General features: G+C 36.1%; 2 protein-coding genes across 3 annotated transcripts; one reads left to right on the top strand and one right to left on the bottom strand.

Annotated features, from left to right (window-relative positions):
* Nucleotides 1–43: 43 nt before the first annotated feature.
* Nucleotides 44–9,901, bottom strand: LOC126967975 (spondin-1-like). 2 transcript variants are annotated; one of them, XM_050812709.1, is made up of 10 exons: nucleotides 9,755–9,901; nucleotides 8,176–8,365; nucleotides 7,526–7,737; nucleotides 5,981–6,172; nucleotides 4,705–4,911; nucleotides 3,193–3,450; nucleotides 2,934–3,117; nucleotides 2,260–2,380; nucleotides 1,498–1,669; nucleotides 44–644 (listed from the first exon to the last, which is right to left on the bottom strand). In XM_050812709.1, the coding sequence occupies exons 1-10, from the start codon at nucleotides 9,875–9,877 to the stop codon at nucleotides 528–530; spliced, it is 1,776 nt and encodes a 591-aa protein (XP_050668666.1). In that variant the 5' UTR covers nucleotides 9,878–9,901; the 3' UTR covers nucleotides 44–527. The 2 variants fall into 2 exon arrangements, with proteins under 2 accessions (XP_050668666.1, XP_050668667.1); XM_050812710.1 differs by having other exon boundaries at nucleotides 2,293–2,380.
* A 2,913-nt stretch (nucleotides 9,902–12,814) lies between these two features.
* On the top strand, nucleotides 12,815–15,911 carry LOC126967960 (engulfment and cell motility protein 1). Its single transcript, XM_050812685.1, has one exon. The coding sequence runs from the start codon at nucleotides 12,919–12,921 to the stop codon at nucleotides 15,115–15,117; it is 2,199 nt and encodes a 732-aa protein (XP_050668642.1). The 5' UTR covers nucleotides 12,815–12,918; the 3' UTR covers nucleotides 15,118–15,911.
* The last annotated feature ends 13 nt before the right edge of the window (nucleotides 15,912–15,924 follow it).

Below are 15,924 nucleotides of genomic sequence, written 5' to 3'. Positions count from 1 at the left end.
ATATTCAATTTAATGTAACATTACGTTTTTTATTTTTGTTTGAGTACCTACTTTTGAAACGCAAAAGTTCAAACTGAAATATCCACATAATTATTCTCTATAGCAGTAAAGTAAATATGTAACAATAACAATCTGTAATCTTTATAACTTACTAGCTAACCCGACGGACGTTGTTCTGTACATAATAAATAAAATACTGTTTTTTATGAATTTGTCAATAATATTTCTTAACATCAAGAATTATTTCGTAAAAATATAATATGCTTCCTGTAGAATGAAATTGTTTCACAGCAGAACTGTCAAACCGTGCGTCAATAAATTCTCACATAGAGAATATGTCCATACAAAACAAATATTGGGAATAAAAATAATAAAAGGTCCCAAATCGAAATTAAAACTATCCTATCTCTCAAGTTGATCTCAACTGCACCCCATGAAGTAATACCATTAAAATCATCAGTTTAGGAGTTCACTGGGAACAAACATTAGGACACTGAATTTTAGAAGATTAAGATTACTAGGAAGACTTATTTAACATCATTCTCATCAGACCCGTCACAATCATCTTCACATTCTACTCGCTCGAAATCCTCGTAGTGATTCTTGCAGAACCTTGGGACCTCCTTCCTTGTCGATGGATTAGCCTGCATCATAATCGAACTTAATCTACATAAGTCTATTTGTAATAAAAAATATTTGTTTCCCCATAAAAACACTGCTAAGTGTAAATAAAAGTAGAAATTTTTTAATAAGTAAGTTAGCAAAAATATTTATGGTTCTAGCTCTTTTTAATTAAATCATTTAGAGGAAGAAAGAAAAACATTTATTTATACACACACAAATAACAAAAATTTAACAACTTTAAAATATAAAAACGTGTGGTGTTTAAAAAAGGAACCAGCAAGTGTTCCAACACAAATGTGTTGCAACGCTGATCTTCTGTGATCCAAGCGTAATACATGACTTCATTCAAGATTTATTAAATTTTACCAAACGAATGTATGAATAATTAGTTTGTGCATGCGTTATATTCAGAATTCGCTCATTAAACCTCCTTCCACATATAACAATGAATAACTTCGACAGTGAAATGACATGCAAACTTTATTTGTTTTGATGTTACACGAGACCCTGAGAGGTGATAGGTGGCCAACTTACAACAGGTGGCCAACAAACTCATTTACAACCTTTTTTTATGACAGTCAGGGACGAGACGAGCAGGTCGTTCAGCTGATGGTAATTGATATGCCCTGCCAGTACAATGCAGTGCCGCTCTGAATTTTTGAAAAATCCAAAAATTCTGAGCGACACTACAATTGCGCTCGTCACCTTGAGACATAAGATGTTAAGTCTCATTTGCCCATTAATTTCACTAGCTACGGCGCAATTCAGACCGAAACACTATAATGCTTATACATTACTGCTTCACCGCAGAAATAGGCGCCGTTGTGGTACCCATAAGATGAATGAATACATATCATAAAAAAAGAAACTTACACTAGGATCATATTTCTCGACAGCTACTCCGTCCACAAGATGGAACCGTTCCCTCCACTTGTAGCCGGTCACCTTGCCACCTTCACAAGGTCCCTCGCATGGACTCCATTCTTGCCACTGGCTCATCGGACAGTCCTCCGAAGATTCTGGATCGGTTACTAATGGTGCTTCACTAGAGATTTATTAAAGTTACTTTTACCTCATAAAATTAATAACGATATATTAGGTATGTTATGACTGTATGACAAGTTTTGTTGTAGAGTATTGTTTTTAGACTGAGACAGAATTCAGAATATTATTATGATATTGGTCTTTATGGGACACGAAATGCCTAGTATAGAAGCCAGTATAAAAAGTAATAATAGAAATGTAAGTAATACTAAAATCTTATGCAACTATGCAATGGATATGTGTTATAAAAAAAATGGTTGTCTCTGCTAAGAATTAAGATGGTTTAGGACGAGATTAATTTCTTAGATTTGCTTATTTGTTCTGATATTTGAATACTGACTCTGGTAATGGAGTATTTACTTACTTTACGGACAAACGCATAAATAATTGTTATAATCCCCGCAGATAGGCAGAGGGGCCGCCATCTACTGACGTCATAGTGACATCAGGTATCAGTCACCAATCAAATAATGTTTGGAAATTAATGACATGATTCCGTCTATATTTCAACGTGCGGGTTATATATAGTTGATGGTGCAAAATGAGGGTGATATTAATAAAAAATATAATCTGTAACCATGAATGTCTCACCCACGCTCGGCGGATAGATCTGTGTTTTGGTACCTGGATGGCTCCTCTGGCTCTGAGGGACTATCGCCGTCTCCCTCTGGTTCCCCTTCCTCTGTTGTTGTTGTTGTACCCTCTGTTGAAACTGAAGAGCAAATATTGTTTTTTTTTTACAATAAAAGACGAGACAAGTAGGATGTTCAGTTGATGGTAACTGATACGCCTTACCCATTACAATGCAGTGCTACTCAGGATTATTTAAAAAAAATCTGAGCGGCACTACAATTGCGCTGCTCACCTTGAGACATAAGATGTCAAGTCTCATTTGACCAGTAATTTCACTAGCTACGGCGCCCTTCAGACCGAAACACAGTAATGTTTACATAGCAAGAGTAGCAATTGCTATGGGTCCCGCGCAAACGAGGGCTCCGCACTCATCTCTGCCTGAGCATAACTTTTTGAGTGAAACATATTAAGATGCCACAAAAACATGAAACATGTCTACTTTTCCTACTTGTACAATCCACGTTAGATACACGGTAACCGACTATTTCCAATATAGATCAAGGGCTCTTTGAAAGAATTTAGCTCGTGCCCCGCGCTTGCTTAATCCGGCACTGAGTCCACCATGATGCTGAATCCCAAGCTCTAATAAAAGTGAAAGATGTATTGAGTGGATCATAGCTATGTTGACTTACCATTTGTTTCAGTTTCTTCCTCGCTCACACACTCCTTGTGATACACTTTTACCAACTTGATACGAAGCTTTCCAAACGGATGCAAATCTTTCATATCCATTTCGTAAAACGGCGAGTTTTTATCGTACGAACTTGTTTGTACGCGCGATATTGCGTCTTGAGGAAACGTGGGAAAATTGGCCGACTGCAATATGACAAAAGATGTGATATAATATGTTAAAGACAGAAATAATCATCGTGATTATAACTTTATGGTTACCTCATAGGATACGCCGTTATCAGTCCCTGCATCCCAGGGATAAAGGTTCAGTTCTCTCTCAGGGAGCCAGGTGTTATCCTCTTGGCATAGCTCAAACCTACTCACACCAAGGAACCAGTCAGGTGAGGGATGTAATCCGACCGCGGCAGTCACTACATGGTTCACTCTATCGGTCCGGAAGAATGCGTATGTGGGATTGCCCATTTTGCGATACCCGTGGCCTTTGCCTTTAATTAGTGTTCGCACTCCATCGCCAATCTTGAAAACATAATTTAGAATTCAAATATTGAATCTTGAATATATGTATCATATAATGAAAGTCAGATTTCATCATCCATTTGAAAAAATGTCCTTCAAACCTTAGATGAACTGGCGTAAGAAACTCTTAAGCTCACGACCGCTCCAACAATATAGTGGGGCTGCACCAAAACCGACCCATGAATGACAAAACTTTATGTAGAGTTTGATGCGACTTTGTGGATATCCAAAGTTTGCCAAACAGATGGGAAGCGGTAAGAAAAATGGTCAGCGTGACGCGCCATTGAGCCATCCGAAAGAAACGCCGAAAGTTGAATTCATTTCAAGCTTCGGATTTCGCTGTTTTTAGTACAGACAAATTGCGGCTAAATCCAATAATTCCTCTGCAGAATCAGAACTAATCGTCGAAACAACTTGTGCTTGCTTTAAAGTTAAAACCTTTAGCGTAACATCGTTTGCTCATATAAAATCAAGTGTTGCAAAGGAGAATGAGCGATAATGATCACTTACCTGTGTCGTATATAGTTATAGAGAGTGTAATAAGAACCTTTGGAATATCCTACTCCCAGCTACTGAGTTGATGTGAGCTCTCCTTATTTATAAAAAAATTAGAATGAGCACAATAAAAAACAACGCAGTCTGCATTCAAGTTTAATAAGTAAGATATATTTTTGTTTATTTAGGTTTTAGGAACAACAAGGCTTTATAAGTGTACCTTACAAAAAAGCTCGACAACACTCATGTAATCCAATTGTTTTTTAACTTCCGCTAAGAAAATTATAAATTTTCGAAAATTCGGGATGTTATTCGATTTATACAGTTTCTCAAAATTCGAGTTCATTTTATAATGAAACTCAAAAATTCGTAATGAGGCTCAAAAATTGCTTAGAATGCCGCCAACCACGTGAAAATCGGTTCATCAAAGGTTATTGCCGTATGAAAATTCAAAAAATTGTGTTTTATTAAACTATTACCAGACTTTTGGACTCAAAGAGCTCAAAAACATATAACAGCTCACTCTTTCAGCTCGAAGACCTTAAAACAACACAAATTATATTTTTGAGCTCGAATAGCTCAAAATCGTTTAAGTGCAATTTGAAGCGTTTAGGTATGGAATTAGCGGAAGCTTTAGAATCAACCGTTTTCCTATTTTTTTTTTATATGAGAGCCTAAATAACGATGAAGTCTGCAATAAGACGACACGGAAATCAGTTTAGAAATGTTCATAGAAAGTTATGTTCCATGCCAAATTACCTTCTCTCGTATTTCGAGCTCAAATTGCGTAGTGTTGGCATATTCAGCGAGAGCCTTGAAACCATCAGTAGCCAGAGAACCGGGAGTCCAGAGAATGAGGTCAGCAGCGTGTGAGGCTCCAGCTAGATCGCTGTACCGTGGTAGCCATTCATTTTCGGGATAAAATCGTGGATGAGTATTTCTTGACCAAATTCCTGTAAACGTGAGCTGCAAGATGAAATACTATTATTGTTTTGTTACGCCGAAAGAGTAATTCATACATAAACGCATACATATAGTTTTGTATAAACTATACTAGCTGACCCGACAAACTTTTGCCATATAAATTAAGTACCCCGCCAAGGTGGGAGTGATAAACTACCCTTAGGTGATCTGGTTGCTCAGTTTTCACTCTATTCAGTAAAGAAAACTATTAACAAGGCTTATCTTAATTTGAACCAAAATTTAAAAAAGGAAAATAAAAAGCTTTATCACAAATTACATGAATGATTATAACAATGACCTATCTCTTCCAGGGTTAAATATAGGGCAAAACTACAAGACAACAGGTCAAATGGGAAGGGAAGGAAGAGATAGTTCATCTAGCTTAAGGCGCGGACTGACTAGGATTGTAAACTCTACAACCAGCCGTACAATATTTGTATTTATCATGTGGGTATTCCGCAAATGGGCATTTATTTTACTGATTTCTTTTGTTTATTCAAAATTTACACATTAAATTGAAAAATTGCTCGGTTTAAGTTTTAGAAAAGTACTAATTCTAGTATATTCTTTAAAAAAAATGTTGTTATAGCTGAAAATTCGGAGATGTTTGACTCCAAAGTTTATTTTTGGGAAGCAACTTCCAAATTTTTTATTGGATATTTCAAATTATATAATAATATTCTATTCGGTTCAAAATTTTCTTAAGGTCCGTCTTTGTGTAAAGTATTTTTTGCGTCGGAATATTTTCATTGCGTTATGTCGTAATCGAAACTAAGAAACCAAATTTTGTGGATATTGAGGTATGACCGCGCCTTAAATATTATATTTTTCGTATTTTTACTTCAAAAATATTAAATATTTTTGTAGCATATATTTAAAATTGTGTGTAAAATAGTGATTTATCTGATTTCTGGGTATACATATAATAAGAACAAACATATTATAATAATATACTTATGCATCCTGAATCCTGAGAGTACTTCTGCGTAATCACAATAAATGAATCCAAAATTTTTTTAAAGTATAGATTCAAGATTATTATTAAATTGCCTGCGAAGGAAACTAAGGTTACCTCGTATTTGGCTTCGTCACAGATCTGGCACTCATAGTTGAGCTGCGGCGTCACGTCGTCTGGTTGGCGCATGTCCTCGCACATCCTGAGGGTCAGCGGAGATCCGTCCTCGTACCAGGTATCTTTGTTCTCAGCCACCATGGCACGGAGGGTCACACAGCCGTTTCCTGAAGCTGGGGCTTGCCAGTACACCTGTCAATATCAGTGATACATTGGATTTGGGGCCACAAACAAACGGAAGCTGATTCACTAAAAGATTAAAGTAAATAGTACTTTTCTCTGAAACGAGCTGATGGATTGTTTTGTAATTTAATAGATCAGAGTGGCGTTGCATGGATATTGCACTTTTTCGTAACTATGATGTACTTTTGATATAATTTCAATATATGCACTGCGTCAATTTATTTATTATTATCCTGCATTTATTCCAAAGAAAAATGTAAATTGTGTAAGTATAAAATATACAATATTCAGATCTCGTATTTTGAATATATATACATCGCGAAAAAGCAGTGTTGGTAGTAGGACCAACTTATATCTGGTCAAGATCGCCGGAACACGTTGGATGTGGAGAGCGCAAGACCAATCGTCCGCGTCGTGGAGATCTTTGGGGGAGGCCTTTGTCCAGCAGTGGAAGGCTTCCGGCTGATGTTGATGACATCTCGTATTTAAGTAAAAAAAAATATGCGATATAATATATTGTTACGTACTTCTAAGCAAACTTATCAAATAAATTGCTAATGTGGTAAAATGACGAATATATAATAAAATATGAATGATAACTTTTTTTGAGATTCACCTTCTACATTATAATATAAGACTGGAAATATTAGCACTCGGCCTAATATTTCCTGTCAATTTCTATCATTGTTAAGCGAGGTTCAGAGCGAATGATGTTGATGAAAATGGTTGTTATGGAATGTACCTACTTTAGTATAGTACTAAGACATGCGTTTCATTAAATATTAATAATTTATTTATTTTAAGCATCGGTTACTTGCAAATAATAAATACATTAAAAAATAGAGTACCAATATGAAAAATGTATGTACAATGTTTTAAATTTCACTTAAACACTATCCCATGATGTTCCCAGATATATCATAAAGTAGGTACACTCTGTAGAAAATCTGGTAAGCTAGTGCCTGTTACTCTTGCGTTCAGTACCTAAGTGATAATATGTTTTCAGATGGATTCATGGGTATGGGATACAAACTGAACGTGAAGTTGGCGCCTGCTGTCTTTGTAGGAAGCGTCTTTGTAGAACTCCTAAGTAGGTAGTCACGAAGTATGTACATACGTGTACATCATATGGTTTGTCATCCGATTTACCACGATAATAAATCGAAACTGAATATGATACGTGATGATTGTCAAATAATCTTGGAAATTGGAAGACTATTTAAAGTTTTAGACTATTTGAAAGTTTCTCGGGTTGAATTGTTACCCTGATCCTGGGGCTTGTTGCATAGTTATTTTTTAATAGATTATTATAGCTTTATCAAAGTTATTTAGATTATTTTGTAAAACAAAAACACATTATACCTCAACTACTGACTTTGGTGTGGCCACAGCATGCTCCACAGAGTAAAGACACCGGTCGCTGTACTTCGCCGTTAGAGTACTCTGTGGTTTCAGCTCTCCAGATGACAGTGCTATCAGTTTTCGCGGGTTTTTCGGGTCTTGTTTAACATCTCCTTCAGCAGATATCATGAATCCCGTAAACGTTGAGGCACCGTCAGTTTCCGTCAACCGCACTACGGTTTAATTAATTTTAGGTACTTATAAAGCTTAAACTTATCTTATGTATTTAATTAAGCCGCACAACAGAGAAAGTCAGAGTCTAATGACAAATTAATTTTATTATCTTACCCATAGACGTACGATGTACTTGCGCATAAACAAACAAAGCGAGTGAAAGAGGACAACATCTCCAGCGGAGAGACAGCAAGAAAAAAAGAAAAGGAATCTCATCTCTCTCAAAGAGAATTTAACCACTACGTTCAATTTCTCTTTCGATCCTTTTCTCATTCGCGTCATTTCAATTTCAATTACTTAAATTCTTATTCCACCCGAATAAGAACTCCTTGTTACAATTATTTGCATAAGTATTATATTATATATCTAGCTAAACACTAGCTAACGCTCATATTGATAAATCAAAATAGATTTAAGATCATGCATTATTATCGTACCTATATAAAGCTGTTCAGGAATATAAGTGTCATCTGTTCCCTCCACTTCCAGTTTGTATCTGCCGTCAGGTGCTGATGATTGCGACATTGAGCCATAGGGACGTCTGTCACACCGAAAACATAATACGTCGGCTCTAATTATAATCAGTGTCAGACACAAAACAAATTGTATATCCGCCATACTACAATCCTGCAAATTTACCAAAAAGGTTACTAATTAAACTAATATGACATTTGGTGTGTGACTTTAGTAGACATAAGGAAATCACTTGTTGTGTGCAAAGATTGTGTGCTATTTTCATCACATTTTATCTGCATATATTTCAACACACATTATTATGCCCTCGACCCCGGGTATGCAGGTCTCTCTCGAGAAATTGATGAACAGTGCCGAATGAAACTTATATCTACTATCAAGACGCCTCTTGAGAAAGTAATGTTGTAAAACGAATAATGTTTAGTTTTATCCCCATAATTCACAAGCTTAAGCGTTCATCATTCATCAATCGTTTCAGCCGCAAGACGTCCACTGCTGGACAAAGGCCTCCCCCAAAGATCGCCCCTCATAAAATGGACCGGCTATCTTATGAGGGGCGTACCGACACTACTTCTTCCGGCACATTGCCGCTTCAGTTTCGCAACCATCTGGGCTTTATAGTTCTCCTACGCATTTCCTCATTTCTGATTCAATCAAGCAGGGAAACATTGAGCATAGCCCTCTCCGTTGCCCTATGCGACTATAACTGCGACTATGATCTTCCGCACACCACAACACACACAACATGCCACAACCTTGAATAACATTCTACAGCTTCGCCGAGATCGACTAAAACAAAACTTAAGCGCAACTGCAGGTCATGGCAACTTTAAAAGCTACCTATTTAATATAGGTGTCACAGACAACTCCCTATGCAGAGGCTAACTAGGGGCAGAAAAAGAAGCTACCTATTTTCTGCTGGAATGCAATAGCAAACTACAGTTCAAAGCATCTGGGCTCACCAGGCAGTCTTTGGCAACGTCAACAAGCAGGGAGTCCTGAAGAAGCTTTGCTTTTTGAAGCAGCTTCGATCGCTCTCGCACGCAAATAGTTGAATTTGACCTCGAATTGCGGAGACTGACCGTACGAAGACAAAAAGTACGTAATAAGTAAAGTAATTATACACAGGACTAAAATACGAAACGGATTTTGGTAAAGATGAGTTTGACGACGTTTAGAGATCTGATGTAGGTAAGTGGACAATTAATGCTTACATATTATAATACATGTAACGACATCTTCGATAGACATCCCTTTAAATGTCTTGGAGAGAAAGAAGGCTTAAATGTATTCCGATGGGAAACCTATATACACCTAGATGCTGCACTTATAGTTCGGGGTATACCTACTGCATTTGCTTAGGATATAATGATATATGATATGCTACAAAATAATAAAAACCAGACATTTTGAATGGTTCCATAGGTAGTGCAATATAAAAACTGTAAACAGCGTAATCCAAACTTACGTCACTCACTTAAAATTATAACCCTAAAAAGTTTATTCCTGTTCGTATTATAAAACGAAACATCGAATACTCACGAGTTTCAAACGCAGTTGGTGAACACATACTGTATGTCTGTAAATTGAAAATAAGCTGAAATTACGTACGACTAAATTATTTAGGTATTGAGTTTCGTGAGAATAGTAGTAAGGCTGCTTCATCAAGGAATACACATATCACGTTCACATTAATTGATTGATGTGAAGATCCTCAGATTAAGATTAATATGACCTCGTTACATTAAACAGAACCAACCATTTGTCGTATCTTCAACAAAAAAGAGATAAGTAAAATGGATCATTTAAATCAATTAATTATAAAAAATATTGTTCGTCTTTTAAATTAAAAAGCTTTTTTCTCGGGTGTATGGCTGTATGTAGGTCCCGTAGGATGTACACCAACGATAACGAAATAGTGGTGATAGAAGGGGTCACAATTATTCAAGCATTTTTGAAATGCAAGATGCAAATGCCGTGCAAAACTTTATTTTATACGATATGTATAAGGTTCTCGGTGTAGTAGAAAAGAATTTGGGATCATTTTTGAAATGCAAGATGGCCGCCAGGCAAAATTGTTGACTTGGACGATTATCGGGGTGATAGATAATGAATTTGGGACCATATTGACCAATGATTTGGAAAACGATGAAACTGAAAATGTTGATTTAAAAGAGTGTCAATGAGTTTCTTGCCACTTCATCTCAAAAGCTCAACCCTTTATGAGGTAGCGGTAAGTTCAATAAGAAAAGTATTTTTTTTGACGTTCATAAATGTCATTTCCGTGACTTACATGAATAAAGCGGCTTTCATTTGATTTGAATTTGTTAGAATAGAACAGAAAATATTTTATTAGCAACAAAAAACACACAAAATCCTGAATTTAAGATACTATTAATAATTAAAATTTTAAAATACTAAAATTAGATAACAATTATTATTAAAATTAAAAAAAAGAACTGTGCATATTACATATTGTATATGTGAACTTGCCCATATTTGAAATGCAAGATGGCCGCCGTGCAAATTTTTTTTCACCAATAGGGAAAAGGTTCTCGGGGTAGTAGAAAACGAATTGGGGATCATTTTCGAAATTCAAGGTTGCCGTCGGGAAAAATTATAATTGCTACAAAATGGATATCGCTTTTAAAGTCGTAGAGGTGCAGATAACGAATTTGGTAGCCGGTAGGTATAATTTTTGTAAACCAAGATGACCGTCGTTTAAATGATCATCCCACATTATGGATATCGATTCCAAGGTTCTTGGGGTGACCGAGATTGATATCAAAATTACTATATTGACAACTTTTAAATTATAATGCATGATTTACTTAATAATATTATATGCATACCCATATTTTAGGGTTGCGTACGTCCGAGTGAAAAAATCCGGAACTTTATCACTCTTAGGTATGACAGGAGACACTTCTGTGTACCTTGCTATTCCCGCCTCATCGTGCCACCCCCTGCAACGTTTCCAACGACTATACAAAACAATTAGGGAATAATTTAATCAAAAAAAAAAGCAAAATCAATTAATATATTCATAACTCTCCCGTTCCACCACAATTAAATACCAAATATGCGGGTACTTTGACATAAATTCCAATATCATATAAAATCGATAAACAATTTAAGAAAAACAATATCATTGTTTCCTTCCAAACGAACCACACTATCCATTAAATTATTAACGGTAAATATCGATTAAATAATTCCGAATAAAAGTTTTGTGGTTGGCCTTCATGAATGGCATTCATGCCCAACGATAGACACATTATCCAGACTTTGTCCAGTCTAAATCTCCTGAAGGTGCCTCGTGTAGAGGCGAAACACGTCGAATTGGTTAAAGACAAATCTCTAAGTCGATTCGGCCAAGCCGAACTACTCAAATATTTTTATAAGCAATACCTATCAATAGAAGTGGATACGGCATGTGGCAAGACTGTCGGACAAGCGGTAGACCATTTTATTTTTTGTGTCCAGAACAAGGGAAAGGGCTACCCTCCGGGATAGCGACGGGAGGGATTGGTTATGTGGGACTCACATAAAACAAAGTGCCTACCCACTAAACACCACCTTAGTTGGCTATAGGCAAGTGCCCCCTAAGCCTTCATCGAAGGCAACATTCTCTTAGGGAGAGAGAGGTGCAAGCGGCAACTCCTATAGAGTATCTGCTGGGATATAGCACAGAAGGTGCTATCTCATTGGGACTAATGACATCAGATGGTTGATCACAAACTAGAGGAGAGTCTAAATGCGTTTGATTATCCTCGAAAGCCAAGAGGCAATCCAGGTCAGTCGAGGGTTCGTTAGGGGGATCGGTGAGGGCGTTTCTGGGCCTCCTGACTTGATGACGTGCAGGAGGGGGGTGCTATAATCCGCTGCCTCCTTAATCAGGGGATTGAGGAGATTGTCTGACTTAAAGAACGTTTCAGACAAGCAGTTTATGTGTTGTTGGATGGTGGGGAGCTCTAAGTCCCGGTGAAGATCTGCACCAGTGAGCATTTACAGCCTTACAGCAGAAAATGGATTGGAAAGTTTGGAGTTTATCAATAATGTTGGGTTTCGCATAAGCAAAGACTGGAGCGGCGTAAGTCATAACCAATCGAATGCAAGCCTTAAACTGTTTCTAAAAGACATTTTTTTGAGCCTATCTAACATACTGTTTAGGCGGTACAGGTAGAAGCGCCCGGTACCGGTCACCTTCCGGACGAGAGGCCTGAAGGTGAGCTGGTGAGATTTCGAGGGTCACACTAAAGTTCTTGGCTGTAGACCTGAAAGCGACAGGAGAGCCTAATAGATGAATCGCTGGACCATAGGGGTGACTCCCTATTATACAAGTCTGTGGGTGACATATCATAAGACTAAACATTTAAATGTCAACTTAAGAACTTTTTCAAATACATATGTCATAAAGTATGTACTTAAAGTACTGATCATGGCTGCTTAAATGACAGATAAATGTAGAATCCGACTACATAGAAACCAATATTATTCGTACTCATAATTTGATGGCATTGACATTTGACAGATTGTTCATTGATTGTTTTGACAATTGACATTTGCTTCTATGTTGTATTTGATTTTGATGTTTGTACTTTGTAGTTTGTAAGTTCGTAGGAGCGTAGTGTATATCGGAAATTAAAATATCATTTTATAAATTCAAATCGCATACAGGAAGTTTGTTGTCAAATGGTGAATAAATGTCTTTAAAACCCCTAAAAATGCCGTCTGCAACCAAAGACTCTACTATCTTAAAGATAGCGGTGGAAATGTTAAATTCACCAGACAAAGTACCTCAGCTGATAGAGTTTGACCAAAGTCAACCTCTATCCAGTATCATTCAACTGCTCTGTAAGGCGTGGGGCCTTCCCGATCCAACCAACTACGCCCTACAGTTTTCAGAGAGCAATAATCAAAACTATATTACCGAAAAAAACCGAAACGAAATTAAGAATGGGTCGGTTTTACGATTAGAACAATCCCCTGCAAAGACAGTTCAAGATATACTGGCCAAAATAAACGGAGGAACAGAAAATGAACTGACCACCGCTTTGATGAAGTTGTCTTCTGTAAGCAGTGACCTAACGTTCGCCCTCGAATTCATAAACAAGAAAGGGCTGTCTTTGATCATTAACAATATAGAAACAGGAAAGTTTAAAGGTAATGCATTGAAATATGCATTAGTCACATTTGTAGAATTAATGGACCATGGTATAATATCCTGGGATATCTTAGAAAACCAATTCATCAACAAAGTGGTCAGTTTTGTTAGTAATCAAACAAGTAGTCAGGATGCTAAAATAATTCAGAGTTGTCTCTCTATTCTTGAGAACATTGTACTCAACAGTTCAGGAAAAAACTCTCATGTTGAAAAAGAAATAACAATCCCCAGTCTCATATCACATTTAGAAAACTCTGATAGAATCATTCAACAAAATGCCATTGCATTGATCAATGCATTATTTTCAAAAGCAGACATGACTAAAAGAAAAGCTATAGCTGCCACACTGTGTTCAAAACAAGTTCGTAACAAAATCTATGAGAACCTTATTACCAAAAATATTTCCAAAGAGGTTTTGGGTACAGAGCTGGCACATCAACTGTATGTTTTACAAACATTAACACTTGGTCTTTTGGAGCCAAGGATGAGGCAAAGAGCTGACTCTCAAGAACAAGAATCACAGGACAAAATTAAAGAGCTGCGTAGATATGCCTTCGAGAATGATAATAATACAAACATTGAAGTAACAACTAGAAGACAAACTGGTAGCCTATCTAAGGATTTCAAAAAGCTGGGCTTTAAATGTGAAATAGATCCAATAAAAGATTTTAATGAGGTACCCCCAGGAGTTTTAGCTTTAGATTGTATGCTTTATTTTGCTAGAAACTACAGAGAAGATTACACAAAGATTGTGTTGAGAAATAGTTGCCGGGCTGACGATCAGGAATGCCCATTTGGAAAGAGCAGTGTTGAACTTGTCAAGCTTTTGTGTGAAATATTACATATCGGAGAAGCACCAAGTGAACAGGGACAAACCTACCATGCACTGTTCTTTACCCATGATCATCCATTTGAAGAGCTATTTTGCATTTGCATTGTATTATTAAACAAAACTTGGAAGGAAATGAGAGCAACAACTGAAGACTTTGTTAAAGTATTAAGTGTTGTCCGAGAGCAGATCACAAGAACTCTTGCTACATCCCCTAAAGGTTTTGATAAATTTAGACAGAAGGTCAAAGAGCTAACCTACAGTGAAATAACTCATCTGTGGCAACAAGAGCGAACTAATAGAGAAGTATGGGAATCTCATGCAAGGCCTATTGTGGAACTAAAAGAGAAAATAACTCCAGAAATTATTGATTTAATTCAACAGCAAAGACTTGGTGTTCTGGTTGGAGGCACTAGATTTAAAAAATATATGAAAATCAACAGGAAGGATAAATTTTGGTTTGTTCGTTTATCTCCAAACCACAAGGTGTTGCACTATGGAGAGTGTGATGAAAAAAGCACACCCAGTTTAGAAGAGCTTGGTTCAAAGCTAGCAGTGGCCGACATCAAGTGTGTAGTAGTGGGCAAAGAGTGTCCTCACATGAAGGATTTGAAAGGAAAAATAAGTAGCCCACATCTAGCATTTTCTTTAATTCTGAAAGCTGCAGAAGTACCATCATTGGACTTTGTTGCACCAGATGAACAAATATTTGATTACTGGACTGACGGAATTAATGCACTATTAAAGGAGAAGATGTTAAGTAAATCCTTTGAGAATGATTTGGAAACTCTCTTGTCTATGGATATAAAAGTTCGTTTGCTAGATGCAGAAGGTATAGACATTCCACAAGATCCACCTCAGATACCACCAGAACCCGAGGACTATGACTTTTACTATGACAATAATTAAAAAACAGTATTATATTAATTTGTACATCTTATTATTGACTGGTATTTAAGATATTATTATGTTTACTCATTGGCATTTTAGGTTAATATTTGAAATATTCATATAATACTTATTTAAATTTTTTATTTCATGTATTATTAGCAATTTTTTCATAAATGTTGGATATTAATCTATATATAAATATATAAGAGATTTCCACGTATAAAGTCACTCATAGCGATATCTCTGGAACCATTAGAGCTAAAGACTTGAAATTTGTTAGGAATAATCTTTTCACCGAGTAGAGGTCAGCTAAGAATTTTACGAAATTCCACCTGCAAGAGTTTTTTTAATTATGAACAGAACCATGTCTATCGGGTCAGCTAGTTAAGCATAAAATTCATTCCAGTTATGTTTTCCATTGTCAAAAAGTGAAATAAACCTTATTTTTACTAATTAATATGATCTATACTATGTTACAAAGTTGTAAATATTATGTGGAACTTATTATTTTAATATAATATTTATTCTAAGGCGCACACAAAATAAGACTATTTCTATTATATCTGTAACTATGTTACATGTATTTTCAAACATTTCTTTGATTTAAGATAAAATTGTCAATAGCAAATTTTCATGTATATTACGGTACATGAACATAATCCATTTTAAACAATTATGCTTTATGTTATCTATAAGTAATGTTCCCAATGACATATTAAATTAGGTTTTAAGCAATTATATTTTAATTTTATATCAAACTCAATGTACCAAAGATATAAAAAATATTATAATTGTATATTTACGAATCAATGTATTTCTATTGTT

The sequence above is a fragment of the Leptidea sinapis genome, chromosome 14 (assembly GCF_905404315.1).
Source record: "Leptidea sinapis chromosome 14, ilLepSina1.1, whole genome shotgun sequence".
NCBI classification, from domain to species: domain Eukaryota; kingdom Metazoa; phylum Arthropoda; class Insecta; order Lepidoptera; family Pieridae; genus Leptidea; species Leptidea sinapis.
The sequence above is the reverse complement of the archived record's forward strand: the minus strand, read 5'-3'. Positions and strand labels throughout refer to the sequence as shown.